Source organism: Muntiacus reevesi, chromosome 3 (genome assembly GCF_963930625.1).
Source record: "Muntiacus reevesi chromosome 3, mMunRee1.1, whole genome shotgun sequence".
Taxonomy (NCBI): Eukaryota; Metazoa; Chordata; class Mammalia; order Artiodactyla; family Cervidae; genus Muntiacus; species Muntiacus reevesi.
The window spans coordinates 59,201,389-59,217,758 of record NC_089251.1 but is presented as its reverse complement, the minus strand read 5'-3'; the positions used below and the strand labels follow the sequence as shown (position 1 = coordinate 59,217,758).

The following is a 16,370-nucleotide window of genomic DNA, read 5'->3' as shown; positions in this document are numbered from 1 at the left end:
CTTACACATCTAATTCTCCTACACTAGATCCATAAATACCTTCCTCACTCCTAAACACAGTGTCCAATGATGTTGATAATGATGATGATGAGGATGAGCACTGACAATTGTTCATGTGCCACTTGGGCATAGTTTCAAGTTCTGTGTACACATAGTATCTCATTTTAATATTCTCAAACCCTACAAACTAAGGCACTAGTATCATTCTAATATATAAGGCACAGAGAAGTTAAGAGCTAGGGCCTGGGTGCACCCAAACCCCAGTCTCTGCCCAGCTCTGCTGGGGCTGGTCTCCATGGACACTTGGTTACAGTGCCTAGGCCTGCGAGTGCCACCCACAGTGCTCCAGGGAGTGCATCACAGTCCTGCCTCTGTCACAACCAGACGATGAAGCTCCCACCACCACCACTCCTGTTCAAAAATATTCTAGATGTTCACATATATTGTATTAAAATTAGATAACTAAGAAACATACCTTCTCTATCCAGAGAGAAATTTAAAATATCTATACCTCATGGGACATTTAACTTTTAATGTTTAATTACTTCTTGAATTAATCTGTAGGAAGCCTGGACAATTAAAAAGGAGATATTTATAAATATAAATTATTCCTTTGTTACCTTTGTGGGAGTAACATTAGCTGCTGGTCTGAGTAGATACTGGGTATTATAGGCTGGTGACTGACTATAACATACTGAATGGCCAGTAGTTGCAACTAAAAAAAAAAACAAGAAAAAAAAAGAAAAGAAAGAAAACACTGTTAAAAAAAAAATCTATGCTGCAGGTAGCACTATCTAGGCAAGATCTATAAATATAAAAGCAGTAGAAATCAAAGATTTAACTACACAGACTTTTAAAATTTTTCTATACATCAAAATACACCATAAAGATGATTATCAAATGACAAACTAGAACAACTGCCAAGTGTAACAGGAGCAATGAGGGCAGCAGCAGGTGGGCACCAAGAAAGCCCCCACAGCAAGCACCAGAAGGAGCTAAGAGAAGTGGTGGGCCCCCTTCCTGAGAAAGAGGGGCTCGATGTGAAGACACAGTCCTGCCACATCAGGAATACGGGGGAGACACTGGCCACAGGAAGGACTTAAGGAACCAAAACAAATGTGATGGCCTCAGGGCCACGATTTTGAAGTGAGGCTTGAAAATCTGCAGAATGACAAGGTTGCATTTTATACTCAAGCTAGCAACAACATTCAGGTCAAAAATCACCTGGCAAATTCACATAAAGGATCTCAAAAGTAACACAAAATCTGCTTCTTGGCTTAATAAACAGGCTACAACATGACGAACACTCGAGCTGGTGCTCAAACTATTTGCCCCACCTGCTTTGTGTACGTGTCTTGTCACCAGGAAACACTCCTGTTGATGGTAAAAACAACCAACAGACATTTGCCTGATCTGTTCTATGAAAGTTTTACCAGAAAACAAAACAACTTAAAGATCATTTATAACTTTACACAAGGAGGAAGTGGAAACTGTGACCCAAGAGGTGCTGAGCAGCCAGCTCTGCAAAGTCCTGCAAAGGCCCAGTGAGGGTAAACCAGGCCGCCTGTGCTCCCTGCACAGTAACACAGAGGCAGCGCCACTGGAGAAGCCCACAGCTGAGCAAGGAAACTAATGCGCTGCTTGCAGGGGCTCCTCTGAGACATTCCTGGGAGAAAATAGGCAAAGAACACAGAACAAGTGGATGGATATATATGGGCTAAGAATTATAACACCTGAAATTTAACTAGGGACTTTATCACTGAGAGTGAAAGAAACAGTTCAGATGTCTTATAAACCTACCCAAAAAAATCCTATAGAAAAAAAGCACCAAATGAATAGGTAACTCATGAAATCTAAGTGTGCTAGACATTCCTAGTATTAAAAAACCAAAAATTTAAAAGCTGATATTACTTTTGCTTTTAAAAATTGGCAAGGTTTTACTAAACTGATAATAGTTAATAACTGGCAAGAGTGCAAACAGACAGGCACTACCAGATTCTGGAGTGTAAAAAAAAAGTGTAAAAGTATAAAACTGGCACAGTTTTTCAGGAAAGCAATTCCCCAACACAAGAAATCTTATAAAACCCTGGAATCCTAGGATTGTGTTCACAGCAATAATTACAACACCAATAACGGGAAATAAAAACGAGGGAGTAAAACTTGCAGAACTTCTGTGTGATAGGGTCCTTGTGTTCATTAATGGTACCATGAAAGAACACTGATAGAAAAATGCTCAGAACTTAAAGTAGTATTAAAACACATGCTTACTCATCTCTGAACAAAATGCTAATATAGTGGAACTCTCATAAAAAATTCCTTAGGAATACAAAGAGAAAGGACCAGAAAAAAATGCTCCAAGCTGGTAGCAGAACTCTATGTGACACAATTAGTTTCCAGTTTTCTTTACACTCATCAGTACTTTTGAGCATTTCCTTATTCGAGCTTACTGATGGTTTTTAGCCATCTACTATCAGCAGACAAGGGCCACCCTGGCACGTCTGGACCTTCACTAAGGAAACCGTCTGTAAGTTCAGGAGGGTGGTCAGGAGCTGGGACTCTTGGCTTGAGCCAGAGCTGCCTGCGACTGTGACTGTCAAGCAGCCCCCTGGGGTCTCCATTCCTCTCACCTGTTAAGTGAGGGTGTGCTGCATCTACACAGTCCACAGGGTACTTGCGAGAATAAAATGAGACAATGTGAATGCTATGTTCAGATGTGTGTTTAACCAGAAGACCTGCTATGCACACACAAAGAAGAAACAGAAATTGTGACCCAAAAGGTGCCCAGTGATAACCACACAGCATCTAGAAAGCCCCAGAGGAAGCCAGCCATGAGCCCGTCCCCACCAGTCAGGTTCACCATGGTGTATGGCACCTTAGGCAGACAATGTTTAAATCTGGCAGGCTCCTCACATCCACACCTATGATTGACAGCATTAGTCTGACTTCACAAAGATATTCTCTGTTAACTGTTGCACTTGAAGGACACTGTCATGAGAAGACAACAAGCTGCTCTGAGGAGGACCCTAGGGACCATCACTAAGGTACTAAACTAGGCCATATCATTCCCAATCTTTCTTTTGAACTAAAACCAATTAATCTAATTACCTCCATTTCAGGAATCTGTCCCACGTGAAAAACCCTGTCTTCATCATCACTCTGGCTGCCTGGGGGCACATGGCCTGAAATCAGAGCACCAGAGTCTGAAGCCTCTACCAATAGCGACGTGTACAATAATGGTGTCACCTAACCTTCCAAGCCCATTTCATCTAAAACATGGGAATTCATAATGGTATCTCCCACTCTGGGTTACTCTAATTGAATGAAATCACATACACTATGCACCCTGGCACACAGACAACCCACAGGGCAACAGCCTTGTGCCCTGTGGTTCACCGGATGTTTACTGCGTACTCTAGGTAAATGCCTGATGCGCACACACACAACCCCCCACCTGTACAAACACAATAACCATGCGATGCAAGTGTTATTTCTATGTTTCAAACAGACAAACTGGCTCAGAGAGCTAAGTACGAGTACAACCTAAAAATCCACTCTACCTTAGCTCAAACTCTTTCCTTCCATACATGAAAGATTTCTCAAGACTGCCAGACCTCTCCGAATGTCATCAAAATAATTCCCCAAAGTTTAGTTTCATAATTAGGCACCTCTTAATGAATTATACTATCAGTTAACATTTTTCCAATATAAGGCATAGTTCCAGCTCAGTCTCAGCTCCTCCGAGATGTGCAGTAAAGGGTTCTCTAAGCCTTTACATAAACAGGATCAGATAAAGCTTATTTTGTTTCTGGAGTTATAAAAAATCTTGGTAACAACAAATAAAACTTAAGCAACATATAGGTAGACACAAACATGTAATAAATTAAGGCATACAGACAAGGTGATTTCACAAATTACCTAACTGAAGGAGGCAGCAGTACAGTATCGTCACTAACACCTGGGACTATTCAGTTGCCAACTCACCTGTCAGTGGGGCCCCGTGAAAATTCTGTGACCCCTGATAACTATCAGGCACTGGGTCTGGTCCATAATTCTCTGGAGGCCAACGATGAGGGGACCCTGAGCTACTGCTATTTAGTTTCAACTCTTGCATTTCTTTCTGTTGGAAGAAGAAAACAATTTTAAGCAGTTATATCATGGCATAAACAGTGCTAGAGCAAATTTAATACCTGATGATGTCTTCAGAGAATACTCCACAGTCAGATCTGAACACCAGGATGCTGATGTAAAACATGATTCTTAATTTCTTAAAAAAGCTTGTTTTTTGCTCCCATTCTTTTCCCTCCTTAGTATCATTACCATACCCACTCAATCTAGAGTCAGCTCTAACCTAAAAAATGGATTCATCTCCCTTTCCATTCTACATTTACTTCATCCTTCTAAAGTTCTGTTTAGGACTTCCCTAGTGGTGCAATGGATAAGAATTTGCCCGTCAATGCAGGGGACACGGGTTATATCCTTTTGCTCCAGGAAGATTCCACATGCCTCAGAGCAAGTAAGCCCTCGAGCACCAACTACTAAGCCTTCTGATGACAGTCAGTGGTAAGGGATCAGACAAGAAAAAGGCAACACCTCTCCAACCCCAGAACCTATAAGGGAGGTACTTTTCAGGAATAAGTTATAATAATAAGGTCAGAGACAGATCCAGCATGGCTACCCTCTTCTTCTACAAGTGTTTCAGATGAAATTCCTTGGCAGTCTAGTGGTTTAGGTTCAGTGCTCTTACTGCTGCGGCCCTGGGTCCAATCCCTGGGTGGGTGGGTGGAAGGGGATGGCAACCAAGATGCCCGCAAGCCAGGTGGTGTGGAGAAAAAAAAAAAAAGTATTTTAGGAATAAAAATTTCCTGGAAAAAAAAAACCCTGTAACTATTAAGGTAAAAAATACATCGTAAATTTTCAAACTAAATAAAAATTTTCCCATTCATCATCTATACTGTGTCTAGTCCAGATGGTATATATCTGAAAGTAAGAAACAAATGGAATCAGCTGGAAAATTTAACTGGTCACTAGTATCTGGACCATAGATTTAAACATCCAATTAAAGCTATAAACATAATGTTAAAACTCAAACAACTAGAACACATGATGAAAACTAGTTTCGACAAGTCTCACTTTATGTATGAGAAGACATACAGAAAGCTAAGGAAGTGCCTGACCCAAAGTTGTGCATCAATGGCAGTCAGTATTAGACCCTAGCTTTCCAGGCACACAAGAACACCATGTAGGTGCCAGAAATCTACATGGTTAGCATGTAATATCATGCAAGTCACAATTATACAAAATTAACACACAAAATTCTTATGAAAATTGAAAAGTGCAAAAAATACAGGTTTGAAGACTTTCTTTGGCATGATTTTAGAAGCATGAATGATTTAGTTCTTGTCAATGAGCATGAAACAACTTGTTCCTTCAATTCCAAAGAAGTAAAGTTCCTTTGAGTGCTACAGTTGAGGTCACTTTCATAAAGTTAAAGCACAGTCATGTACAGACACCTGCGTCTTTACATAATTAAGTCAAATTCATATGAAGTAATAAAAAGATAGAGAGACCCTTTGAAGTTTAGACCACTTGTGAAGTCTTAGCTATAAATGTGACATACACACTAGGCAGTGTGAGCTATAATCTCACAAACCAAGGTATGAAGACTAGAGCTCGATAAGTTCACTCAATCACTGGGGACTTCCTCTATGCTGGGAACAGGGCCATGGTTTGGATATGAGTCTCCATCTTTGAAAGAGTCACATTTTGTGGAGGATAAAGACACATAAGTAATTTCAAAAATAAGCTAATGTCAAGACAGAAACATGTGAAACACAGTATGATTCTACAGTCATGCAGCAGTGGAACATCTGGAACAGTGTTAGAAATGAGTGAGAAAGTGGTCAAGGAAGGAATCTTGGAATAAGATAGGCACAGTTTAGAAAAATCAAGGTATTTACCTTAATGGCCTCCACCTGTTCGCAGATCATTTTCAATAAGCAATTTTGATCTTCTGCCCACTGAGGTGGTGTTTTGGGAGAATACTGAAAAAATAACAATGAAACAGTATTTAAAACATCTAGAACACACATTCTGCAGTAAAGTGACTTCTCTTTTCCACTTACCTTATAACTTCTATTTGGTGATGGAGAGAATTTGGTGGGAGATGAAGTCGAGTGTTTTATTTCTGAATCTGCATTTCGCAAAGACCCATTTTTATGAAGAGGCGCTCCTTCACTGAACTCATCAAGCTCCTGCATGACTAAATTAAGCATCTCTTTCACAGATTCCAGGGTCACAGGCAACTAGAAATAAAAGGCAAGAATCAACATCTTTAGTTTGCAAAATCACCAACAGAAGAACTCTCAAATAAAAATTTTTATCTTACTAATTTACATTTTCATACTTCTGTGTGACAAGCACATTGTACTTTATGTAACAACACACAGAAAATGCTGTGCAATCTAAAGTCTCCTAACCCTCAAGTCCCTGCTGTGTCTACCCCTCCTGATGGCGGCAGCAAGGGCAGAGCAATGTTAACTGGGGAGTATTTCCATGTGAGCAAAGTAAGTCACTGCCACTCACTCACTGATTCTGAATGAGAGGAGAGGAGAAACACAGAAGCTGGCATGCACCAAACATAACCCTGATCCAAGAGCAGCAACACAAACTCACGAATAAAACAGGTGGAAGGTTGAATGTCATTGAGGTTAATCCCATCACAGCAGCCTCAAACTGCTGACAGCTGGGGAAAGGTGGTCACAGGAGACAGTGACGAGGGGAGAAACGTCCCAACATCATGGGCAACCACCCGATTTCATTAACATGTTTAACTGCCGAGTCCACACAGGACTAGTCTCAGTGGCAACATTTGCTGAATACATCGCCAGGTAACAAAAATAAATGCCAGCCTTTTCTAATTCTCCAACAAGCATTTTTCTAATGGTATAAACCTAAATGTCCACATTTAAACACACACACACACATAAACCTAAGGCAAAGTATTACTGATTAAATATTTAAGCACCCCACTTCTGTGCATTAATATGGTATCACTAAGCATTTTTAAAATTACCAAAATATAAAATTAAGGCAAAATTCCTTATCACCTAGTTAGCAAAAATAAGAAAATAAAATCTGCAACTTACTTTCTTAACTACTGACAGATTTGAATCACAGTCATCTAAAATCTTTATCAGGTAGTCCCTGGTCTTTCTCAGGTAATTTTTGCATTCTTCTTGTTCTTCAGAAGAAAGCACATCATTATCAATGTCTTCTGCTTTTCTGTGAAAAAGCTATACACAGGAGTGCTTTATGAAACAATTATGTTTTAAAACAAAAGCCTTTTATTCAACTACCACACTACTTACCAGTGCAAGATTCCAATAAGAAACGACGTTATTAATAGATTCAAAAGCAGCCATAGCATCGTCTATATTTCCATTAACTACATCCAACATAGCGAATGTTACGTGTGCTTCGTCTTCATATTCACCAATTTCACATGCCTAAACACATTGGGTAACTTTCAGTCAAGCTGCCTCTACCCAGAATATCAAACCCAAATATTTCCCAAGGATTTCACACGATCTAATGAGATCAGCATTTCAGTGTTCTTCTCTGTCATGTTGCATCTGTGACAGACAGTGCACTTAGAAAATAAGACTACCATTCAATAGTCGGGCAATTAATATAAGCAGTTTCTACTTCCATTTCCTTATTTATAAACTAGAAGCCCAGACCTCCAGCTAGTTCACGACAGGACTCTCCATTACCTGAATGTCTGCACTGTGGAAATGCCTGAACAGAGGGTCAGCAGGCTCAGGGATGCTGCTCTTCTTCTTGATCATCTTCAACAATGGTAAAACCTTTTTCCAGTAATGAACACTTCTGCCTATGTATTCTCGTTGATCATAAAAAGACTTAAGATCACAGCCCTAAAATACAAAGTTAGAAGCACACAAATAGACACAAATGAACAGATTCAAAAACTCATTTGCAGATGTTCTGAACAACTGGCTAAAACTTCAAATCCTAGGCAAAAGAAAATCTCAAAAGTCATATGCTCACCTTTCCAAATTCTAGAATAACTAAGTACTTTACCACCAGCACTCATTCTAGACCCAATTTTGAAATACCTCCAATGACACTACCCAATTGATCAGCCTCCTCTTTTTTCGTGAAGTTGCTATAGGTGCCACAAAACAGACCTCAAATATTGAGCAAGGTCTATAATCCCCTTACCTATAGAGCCTTGTGCCACCCAACTGCTAAAAAAATCTTCAGGTTGGTAACTGTAATAGTAACAGCTAATACCTGGTAACATTTACTGTGCTAGGCACTGTTCTAAGCACATACATACAAACTTTACTACTTTGTGGCAAGACTGAGAAAATAAGATTTCACCTGACACAATATGAACACGCTGCTACTGTTTTTAAAACCAAATAATTTTCAGTGTCAAGTATGTCATTTAAAAAAATTAAGGTAATGTTCTTACAAACTGCTCCACTTCAGTGAACTCACCGTTTTCTGAAGGCATTTTGCCCAGTGCACGAGCAGAGCAGGCTGAAGGCCAGTTTTTTCCTGGCCTCGTAGAGTGTTTATGTCACGCTGAACTAGAAGTCGCAATTTTGCTGAGGTCCCAGGTCTAAAAAAAGTTTTATTTAATGAAATTGGTTTATAAACATGCAGTTCAACACTTACACATATGTTAATCATCACATGGTAATTAAAACTTTACATGAGAATTAAATTAAGTCCCTGTGCAGTTAAGTTAAAGGAATTTTTTTTTTTTTTTTACTACTTACACTGCTTTTCTGTGAATTAGATTACAAACTGCATCCCACCATGCTTTCTGTCTTTCTGTGCAAAGCTGTTTACACACAGGCAGTGGCAAGCACAGAGGTTGATAGAAGCTGCAGTGAGAATTAGACTTTTCCTTTAACTGTAAGTGGCTGGTATATATTACTCCAAGCAGAAATACCTATTTACCAAAAAAGAAAAAAAAAAATCATTTTAGGGGAAAAAAAAGTGTTCATGGTATTTAAGTTATTAAAATCTATGCTTACTTCAAGATCTAAAATACATATTGATTCAGGTGCATTTGTTTCAAGTCTTGAGGTTTCCTGGGGCAAATGATGAAAAAGCTGTTTTAGCCATTTTCGAACTGCAGGTAAGGTAGGTAATGAATTCCACTGTAAGCCAAGCCAGGTGAGGTGTTGAAGACTACCATTATGTGCCCGAATGGCACCTGAAAGAAAGCAAAAAACAAACAAACAAAAAACTGGCTTGAGGTTTTGGAAATTTTTGTGTGCCATCAGTTTTGCCAACATAAACAACTGACTTATGTAATACTAAATGTACCTTAATGTTATAACTCCTTTTCCATATCAGAGTACAGGGGAAATCTACAAGCAAAGTCTAGTGTTCTTAAGAAAAACAGTTTTGATGGAAAAAGTTCTTTTGAAGGAAAAAAAGAGCCTCACTAGAACTCAATAAAACAAAATCTACTGACAGAGGTCAAATAAAGAATAGCCATCCAATAATAAATCTTGGAAACAATAGATCTTCCTTTCGGTAAAGAAATATGAAAACAGTGGGATACCACTACATTAATAAATTAAGAAATTCAATACTAAAAAAGTTTATGGGCTTCCGAAAGCATAAAAGAGGAACAAGCTTTCTGGTAGTACGGCAATTACCAAGACAAACATGTCCATCAACTTTACCCCAGTAATTATGTTTTTAGGAACCTGTATAGAAAAAAAAAAATGAAATGGAGACACCTAAAAACTGTCATCAGTATTTTTAATGTAAGTGAAAAAACTGGAAACAGCTTCCAGATGGAAACTGGTAAGTACACTATAGCTACTTCATTAAAAAGACTGTATTAGCACCAAATGATACTTGAGAGAATTCATGACACCAATCACATGTACAGAACTATTCAGAAGAAAAGCACATGCTACCACAACCACTACCAACACCTCATATTACCCTCCCCCCATAAACCTTGAAAGTAATTCACAAAAATATTAAGTTGTCATTTCTGGATAATCCCCCTGTTGCTATTATATATCTCCTGGTGTAAAAGGATTAAAATGCAAAGTCTTCCCTTAGAAAAATACCACTTACCAACATCATATCTAGCCAATTCATCAGGATCCGGTTCTTGTACATCAATGCTTCCAATATCATCATTACCAAGGAAAGAGCTATCCTTAGGTAACTGACGAGAAAACAGAGCGTCGTACAAAGCTGACTGCCCACTCCTGTTGGCAAAGGATTCTACAACATCTTTTAAAAAGTCTTGCTTGTCACGACTTAAGTTTAGCAGCATATGCCCTGAAAAACAAATTATTTCCATCATTTAAAAAACATAGATTAAAGTTACATTTCTCAACAGTTTCATTCACTTACCCTAAGGGGAAGTAACATGACATGCTCAGAATGAACCCTCCAGCCCAACAATCACAACTGGACCCTTTTGGGTGCTGATGTGAAAAATGAATAGACTACAGGTGTCAAAGCATCTGTGTCTATGTGCTAGAGTAAAAGGAAAGGAAAAAATGTGTGCGAAAAATCCCAAAAGGATTTCCATTTGGAAAAGTGTGGGATTCAAGTGGCCAAAGGAGAACAGGATCAAGCTCAAATTTTCTGTCCTGATAACCAAATTTCTAAATCTGGCTGGTCAGAATCATCCTTTAAAAGAGCTCAAAATCTTTCTGTTTAAGTTCTAGACTTACAGTCCCAGAGATTATGATTCCACAGATTTGAACCTATTTTAAAAACACTCCTTAGATGAGGTTCTAGTTCACATTCTAGTTCTAGTACAGATGGATGTACCTTGAAAGCACTACGCTAAGTAAATGAAGACAGTGATCCAAAGACCACAGCATGTATGATTCAATATATGAAATGTCCAGAATAGAGAGAGATAAAAGAGACAGAGAACTGGTGGCTGCCCAGGACTAGTGGTTTGCAGGGAAATGGGGAGTGATTGCTAATGGGTACCAAGTTTCTTCATGAGGTAATGGAAATATCCTAAAAGCATGGTGATGATCACACAACTTTGTGAACATACTAAAAATACCCCTAAACTGTACACTTAAAATAGGTGAATAATATCATTATGTGAGTTTTACACAATCAGGCTGCTTCAAATAAAAAAAAAAAAGAACTTTTTTTCTGTAATTCTGCTAGTCAGTCAGGTTTCATTACTATCAGACAATTATCTCTTCAAAAATTTGCAGAGACAAGCTCAGCAGGCCCAGATCAAAGACAGTACAACACAGTTCATTTTACAAACTATGACCCTCTGCAAATGTAGAAGGGAGATCTAAGAAAAAAACAAAAGATCATTTCAAGGACTCAAAGTTTGTTTCCTATAAAGAAGTAAGCTGTGGGACAGAGGAGCCTTGACCAACAGTCTACCTACAGACCCCAGCTTACAGCTACTCGGATTTAAGATCATTTCCTAACTCTTAATGAAGGCCCTTCAACTTTACATCAAAACTGCCTCTTACAGAAACACTTCCCTACAGAGCCTTCAGTTCACTGTTTGACTCACTGGCTACATGAACACTTTCAAGTTTGTGCCCTAGGAAAGCCAGAGAGTGTAATAGACCTTTAGGATCCAACCCAAATAGTAACAACTGGGAGTAAATCTACAAACTCCAACAGCCTAACAGTATGTGAATATATACCTTCTGTCTTTGTTTCTAAGTTGTCAGCTCCTGAAGAGAAAGATCCCTAATTTTTTCACCTTTTATCCCCAAAGGCTAGCAAACCAGTAACTGATTCTTAGTTCCAGAGGTGCTCTAAAATGTTCTGGATGGAAATTCTAGCAGCTAGATTAAGGATAGGTTAAAGAGTTTCTCCACCCAGAAGCAAACAATATTTGTTCCTTTTAAAGATTATACCATTTTTTATCATTCGTTCTCTCCTCCCTCTCCCTAATTCAATACAGCAAGGAGAGAAAATTCTAACAAATTATCTCCTGGGCAGAGAGAAGACACTATCTAAGATGTGTTCAAAAAGGAAAAAGTTCTTTTTTCTTTTTAAAATAAAATCAGTTAAACGTTACCAGTACCTGATTGGCTCAGACGATCATAGGCCATCATTTCCAGTAGACTTTGTCCAGCTTCCCCTTTTATTAATTTAGTCTTTGGTCTTGGAACCTAATCATTTTAGAATCAAAAATCTTAATTTAGTGATACATTTCTAACAGTAAAATGTTCCTTTCTGTTATGCTGTACTTTTCTTCAATAATGAATAAACAGTCAATGGTTAAAGAGAGTTGGGAATCCAACTGCAAAACACTGGGAAGTGGGGAATTTAGATAATCTAAAAAAGATGCCTACAAAGAGCATGTATGAGAAATTACTTTCCACTAAGAACATGTTGGAGTTACAGCTGGGGAAACAAGAGCATCTGGTTGGAGACCTTTTCTACCCTGCACAGATACACCAGGAGCAGCCTGGGAGATGACAGCTCTCCACCACCCAGCACTGGACCCCCCCCGACATGGAAACGCCATACCCTTCCAGAGCGCAGACCACCTGAGAGACCACCAGGGTAATGGGGACAACCTAGACAAGAAAAGGGCTCCAAGTCCTGTCCTATGAAGAAGAGATGAAAGAACTACAAGTAAACAGAATGGTGAGACGATGACAGCTGCCTTTAAGTATTAAGAAAATTTATCTTGTAAAAGAAGGTAACACCAAAAGAAAAAAAACACCACCAATGGGTAGTGGCTTGAGAAAACATTTTTACTCCATATAAGGAAGCACTAAGAACCAAATTATCCGAAAATAAAACAGGCTACCTTGAAAAGCTGCAAATGTCCATCACTGACATGTTGGGTCCCAGCCAATGAACACTTACTATCCTGAAAGTAACTACACAGACAGTGGGTGTAACAGCGTCAAAGCTCTAGTGATTTTCTTACATTGGGAATGGCAGTATAATTTGGTACAACCTCTGTGAGACTGGAAATTTGGCAATAGCTCAAAATATTATAAATGCACAGATTCGCATTGATCCTGCCATCTGTCACTCGAACTCATTCCACCCCCAAATTTTCACATGGGAAATGGCACAAAGTAGTCATTGCAGAATTATTTTGACGTAGCATAGCAATATCTCGGTTTGAGGGCATCGGTTTAATGAAACCCAAACTATGGTACAGCTACAGAATGAACTAACATCCAAGCATCAGAATAAATAACAGTGCTGTACTCAGACTATGTTTTCTGTGCTCATACGGAAATATTGGAATTCAAAACTCAAAGTGGAGTTTCTACTGAATGGGTGTCACTGTCACACTACTGTCAAGCCACTGTTGTAAGTCAGACAATAAGTCAGAGACCAACTGAACTCACTAGAACTACTGCAGTCCCTAATCAAGGGTCTGAAAACCCTACCATTGAATCAGCCTGCAGAATCAATCAGGAGGGAGATGTAGTTTTTACTATTTAAAAAGGTCAAAGTTCAATACAACAAACTAATACAACAAAAAAGAAACAGACTTACAGACATAGAGAAAAGAGACTAGTGGTTACTGTTGGGAGGAGGGGGACGGTATCAGAGTGAAGAGGTGACAACTACTGTGTATAAAATAAGCTAGAAGGGTATAATATACAACACAGGGAATGCAGCCAATATTTTATAACTATGAACAGAGTATAATCTTTAAAAATTGTGAATCACTGTACTACATACTTGTAACTATATACTTGTAATATAAAATATTGTATATCAGCAATACTTCAATTTTTAAAAGGCCAATGTTTAAGAGCAGTTGACTGTGTCAACATAAAAATACCCATTTAAAAAATTTAATACATTTCAATTTCCATTAAAGAGAGCTGCTACTTGATAATTCTATAAAAATATTAATCATAAGAACACTTTAGTGCTTGTACAGATTAGCAAACTTCATTAACTTCACTACTTTTCACCAATGAATTCCTTATGAACAAAATGCTTCTGCTGAGCTAACAGCAGCACTGTGGACTGCACCTTAACAGGTTTTAAAAGGCCCAAGTGATATGAACTACAAAGAGCAACATCCTCCAACAGTCATTTTACAGTGAAACCCTTTTTCTTTCTCTCAAGCAAACGATTATTCTTTAAAGCTAACAATTTCTACAAGCTAGGCGTAATTCACTTTGTGGAAGACTGTTCATTTCTTTTCAGTTCAGAAATGATGCAAGCTCACGAAAGAAAACATTAAAACTGCAAAAATGGATGAGGGGAGGGCAAGAGCCCTCATCTCATTATCTAAAAACATCTAAAACATCTCATTATCTAAAAACAAAGGTTCACATCCTGGCATATTCTCTTTATGTCACTTTCTATGCATAAAGTTGTTTCATGTTTCCGAGGATGAATAAGTATGCAGCTGTGTAGTAAGTATACTGTTAATGTTGTATATATATTAAAAATTAAGTTTCCAATTAACATGTTAAAAGTTATAGTAAACAGCCTTCTATAATAGCATATGCAACTGTGCCCCAAAACTAACTTACTGATTAGATTTTCATCCAAGTTATGTATCTTGTATCTATGTATCTTTTTGAATGATGTTTTATCCATACTTGAGACTATTTCCTTACAGGTTCCCAGAAATGGTACAGTAAAAAGATCAAATTCTTCAAAATGATCTTCCAAACAATCAAAGCAATGCCAACTGCCACCGGCAATGCTTCAGTGTACCTGTTTCACCCGCCTCACTAGTACTGTATATTAATAAATCTTGTTATTCTTTTCCCCATCAAAGTATTTCATTTTAACTTTGTACATACTTCTTCCCATTTTCACCACATACCAGGACATACCCCATGTGAAGTACAATCAAGTTTTACTGAAAGGTCAAGGGCATGCCAGACAGGGAGCGATTACCTGGAAGGCTATGAGATAGCAGAGCGCAGCCAGCTCCGAGAGCGCACGCCACTGCACGTCACTGTGCTGGCCCATCTTTAGCAGCAGCGACCCAGCATGCATGTAGAAATGTCCTCTCACTTCCAGGAACGTAGCTGAGAGCTCCTCGTTTCCACCTACACAAAACTTTACAGACTGAAGAGCGCTATCGAAACTGGAATATTGAAGTATTAAACAGGTGTTAAACTACTGCATTGTGAATAATTCCGTGTCATTATTTAATTCTAAATAAAATTGAGAAAGGAATTTACTTCAAGCATCACCTTCCACACCTAACTCCCAACAATCCATTCTGTTTTATGAATTATTAAGAATCTTCGAGTGCTTCGTGTTATTTGACATACTTCCTATATTTCAAGCTTAACCTCCAAAATGTCTTATTCCAAAACATCTTCTCCATCATAGTTTCATTATTTAATTCAAAGTTGAAATTTCTCAAAATAAACATGCCATTTCACATTATAAGTAAACAACTAAGACACATGCATTATTAATACAAAAACTGCTTTTACTATATGTTTAACTACAGAGTTAAATTAATTATAATTCTCACTATTATTTGTAATCTAAGTACTAATCAGTACTTTTTAATCCTAATGGTCCTCAGAATCTTCATTTTCTAAGAAAATCAAAAGCAAACACTTAATAGAAATGTGAACAATGATTTTGAAGTAGATTATAAGAAGAAATCTGAGCAACAGATTATTTCTTCTAGCCTGTGAATTTCTGGAACTTGAAGGTGTCAAGACTCCTAAAAGGGGTATGTGTAGTAGTAGTATCACAGCACTAAGAAATCATCTTTCTCACCACTTTCTCATGGGACCAAAAGTTTTTAAGTATATAACCATGTCCACTTCCCCCTAATCCTAAATATTTTCTAAAATCATCAGAAGTTTGATTGAGTCTTTTGGGCTACTCCCTCATACTACCCATATGAAGACACCAAGTACTTCAAGAAAACGACTTACTCTCCTACACCCCAGTGAAAAGAACTCCCTGCCGTGTCAGATGGGGGAGGAACCATTACTTTTCAGAATGAGAGTGTACACCACGGAGCAGCAACCTTGTCCATCAAGGACCCCATGCTGATGTGGCTCTGAGGGCACAGCAGCTCTGCCACAGGGCTCGCCTCCACCGCTGCAGTGCATGAGCATACAGTTGACATAGCAGGAGGACGGCTGTGTCAGGGGAGCCCCACTCACAAGGAGGCAGTGAGCCTGGCTTAGCCCACGAGCTCTAAATTGACATACAAATCCAAGTGACATGTCTGTTCAATGGAATTTATTTTAATCAAGTGGAGACACTGGTTCTCAGAATTATGGAAGAGCAACAAAGATGTGCATTTTCAGGCTCAACTCTTTACTAAGCATGCCAAAACTAGACGCTTCATTACAAGAGTAACTTAACAAAGAACAGTAATAGAGTTC

The 16,370-nt window shown here is 38.5% G+C and overlaps 1 protein-coding gene across 4 annotated transcripts in view; it reads right to left on the bottom strand.

Annotated features, from left to right (window-relative positions):
• The window catches only part of LOC136164359 (E3 SUMO-protein ligase RanBP2-like), a 57,852-nt gene that overhangs the window by 21,256 nt on the left and 20,226 nt on the right, over positions 1-16,370 (bottom strand). For all 4 annotated transcript variants that reach the window (XM_065929209.1, XM_065929210.1, XM_065929211.1 and 1 more), the window contains exons 7-19: positions 14,905-15,097; positions 12,092-12,179; positions 10,135-10,344; positions 9,069-9,250; positions 8,808-8,983; positions 8,524-8,647; positions 7,773-7,934; positions 7,368-7,505; positions 7,146-7,292; positions 6,123-6,302; positions 5,958-6,041; positions 3,982-4,117; positions 621-715 (exon numbers count right to left, since the gene is read on the bottom strand). In XM_065929209.1, coding sequence (XP_065785281.1) covers positions 621-715; positions 3,982-4,117; positions 5,958-6,041; positions 6,123-6,302; positions 7,146-7,292; positions 7,368-7,505; positions 7,773-7,934; positions 8,524-8,647; positions 8,808-8,983; positions 9,069-9,250; positions 10,135-10,344; positions 12,092-12,179; positions 14,905-15,097 — 1,915 coding nt within the window. The remainder of the gene's footprint in view (positions 1-620; positions 716-3,981; positions 4,118-5,957; positions 6,042-6,122; positions 6,303-7,145; positions 7,293-7,367; positions 7,506-7,772; positions 7,935-8,523; positions 8,648-8,807; positions 8,984-9,068; positions 9,251-10,134; positions 10,345-12,091; positions 12,180-14,904; positions 15,098-16,370) is intronic.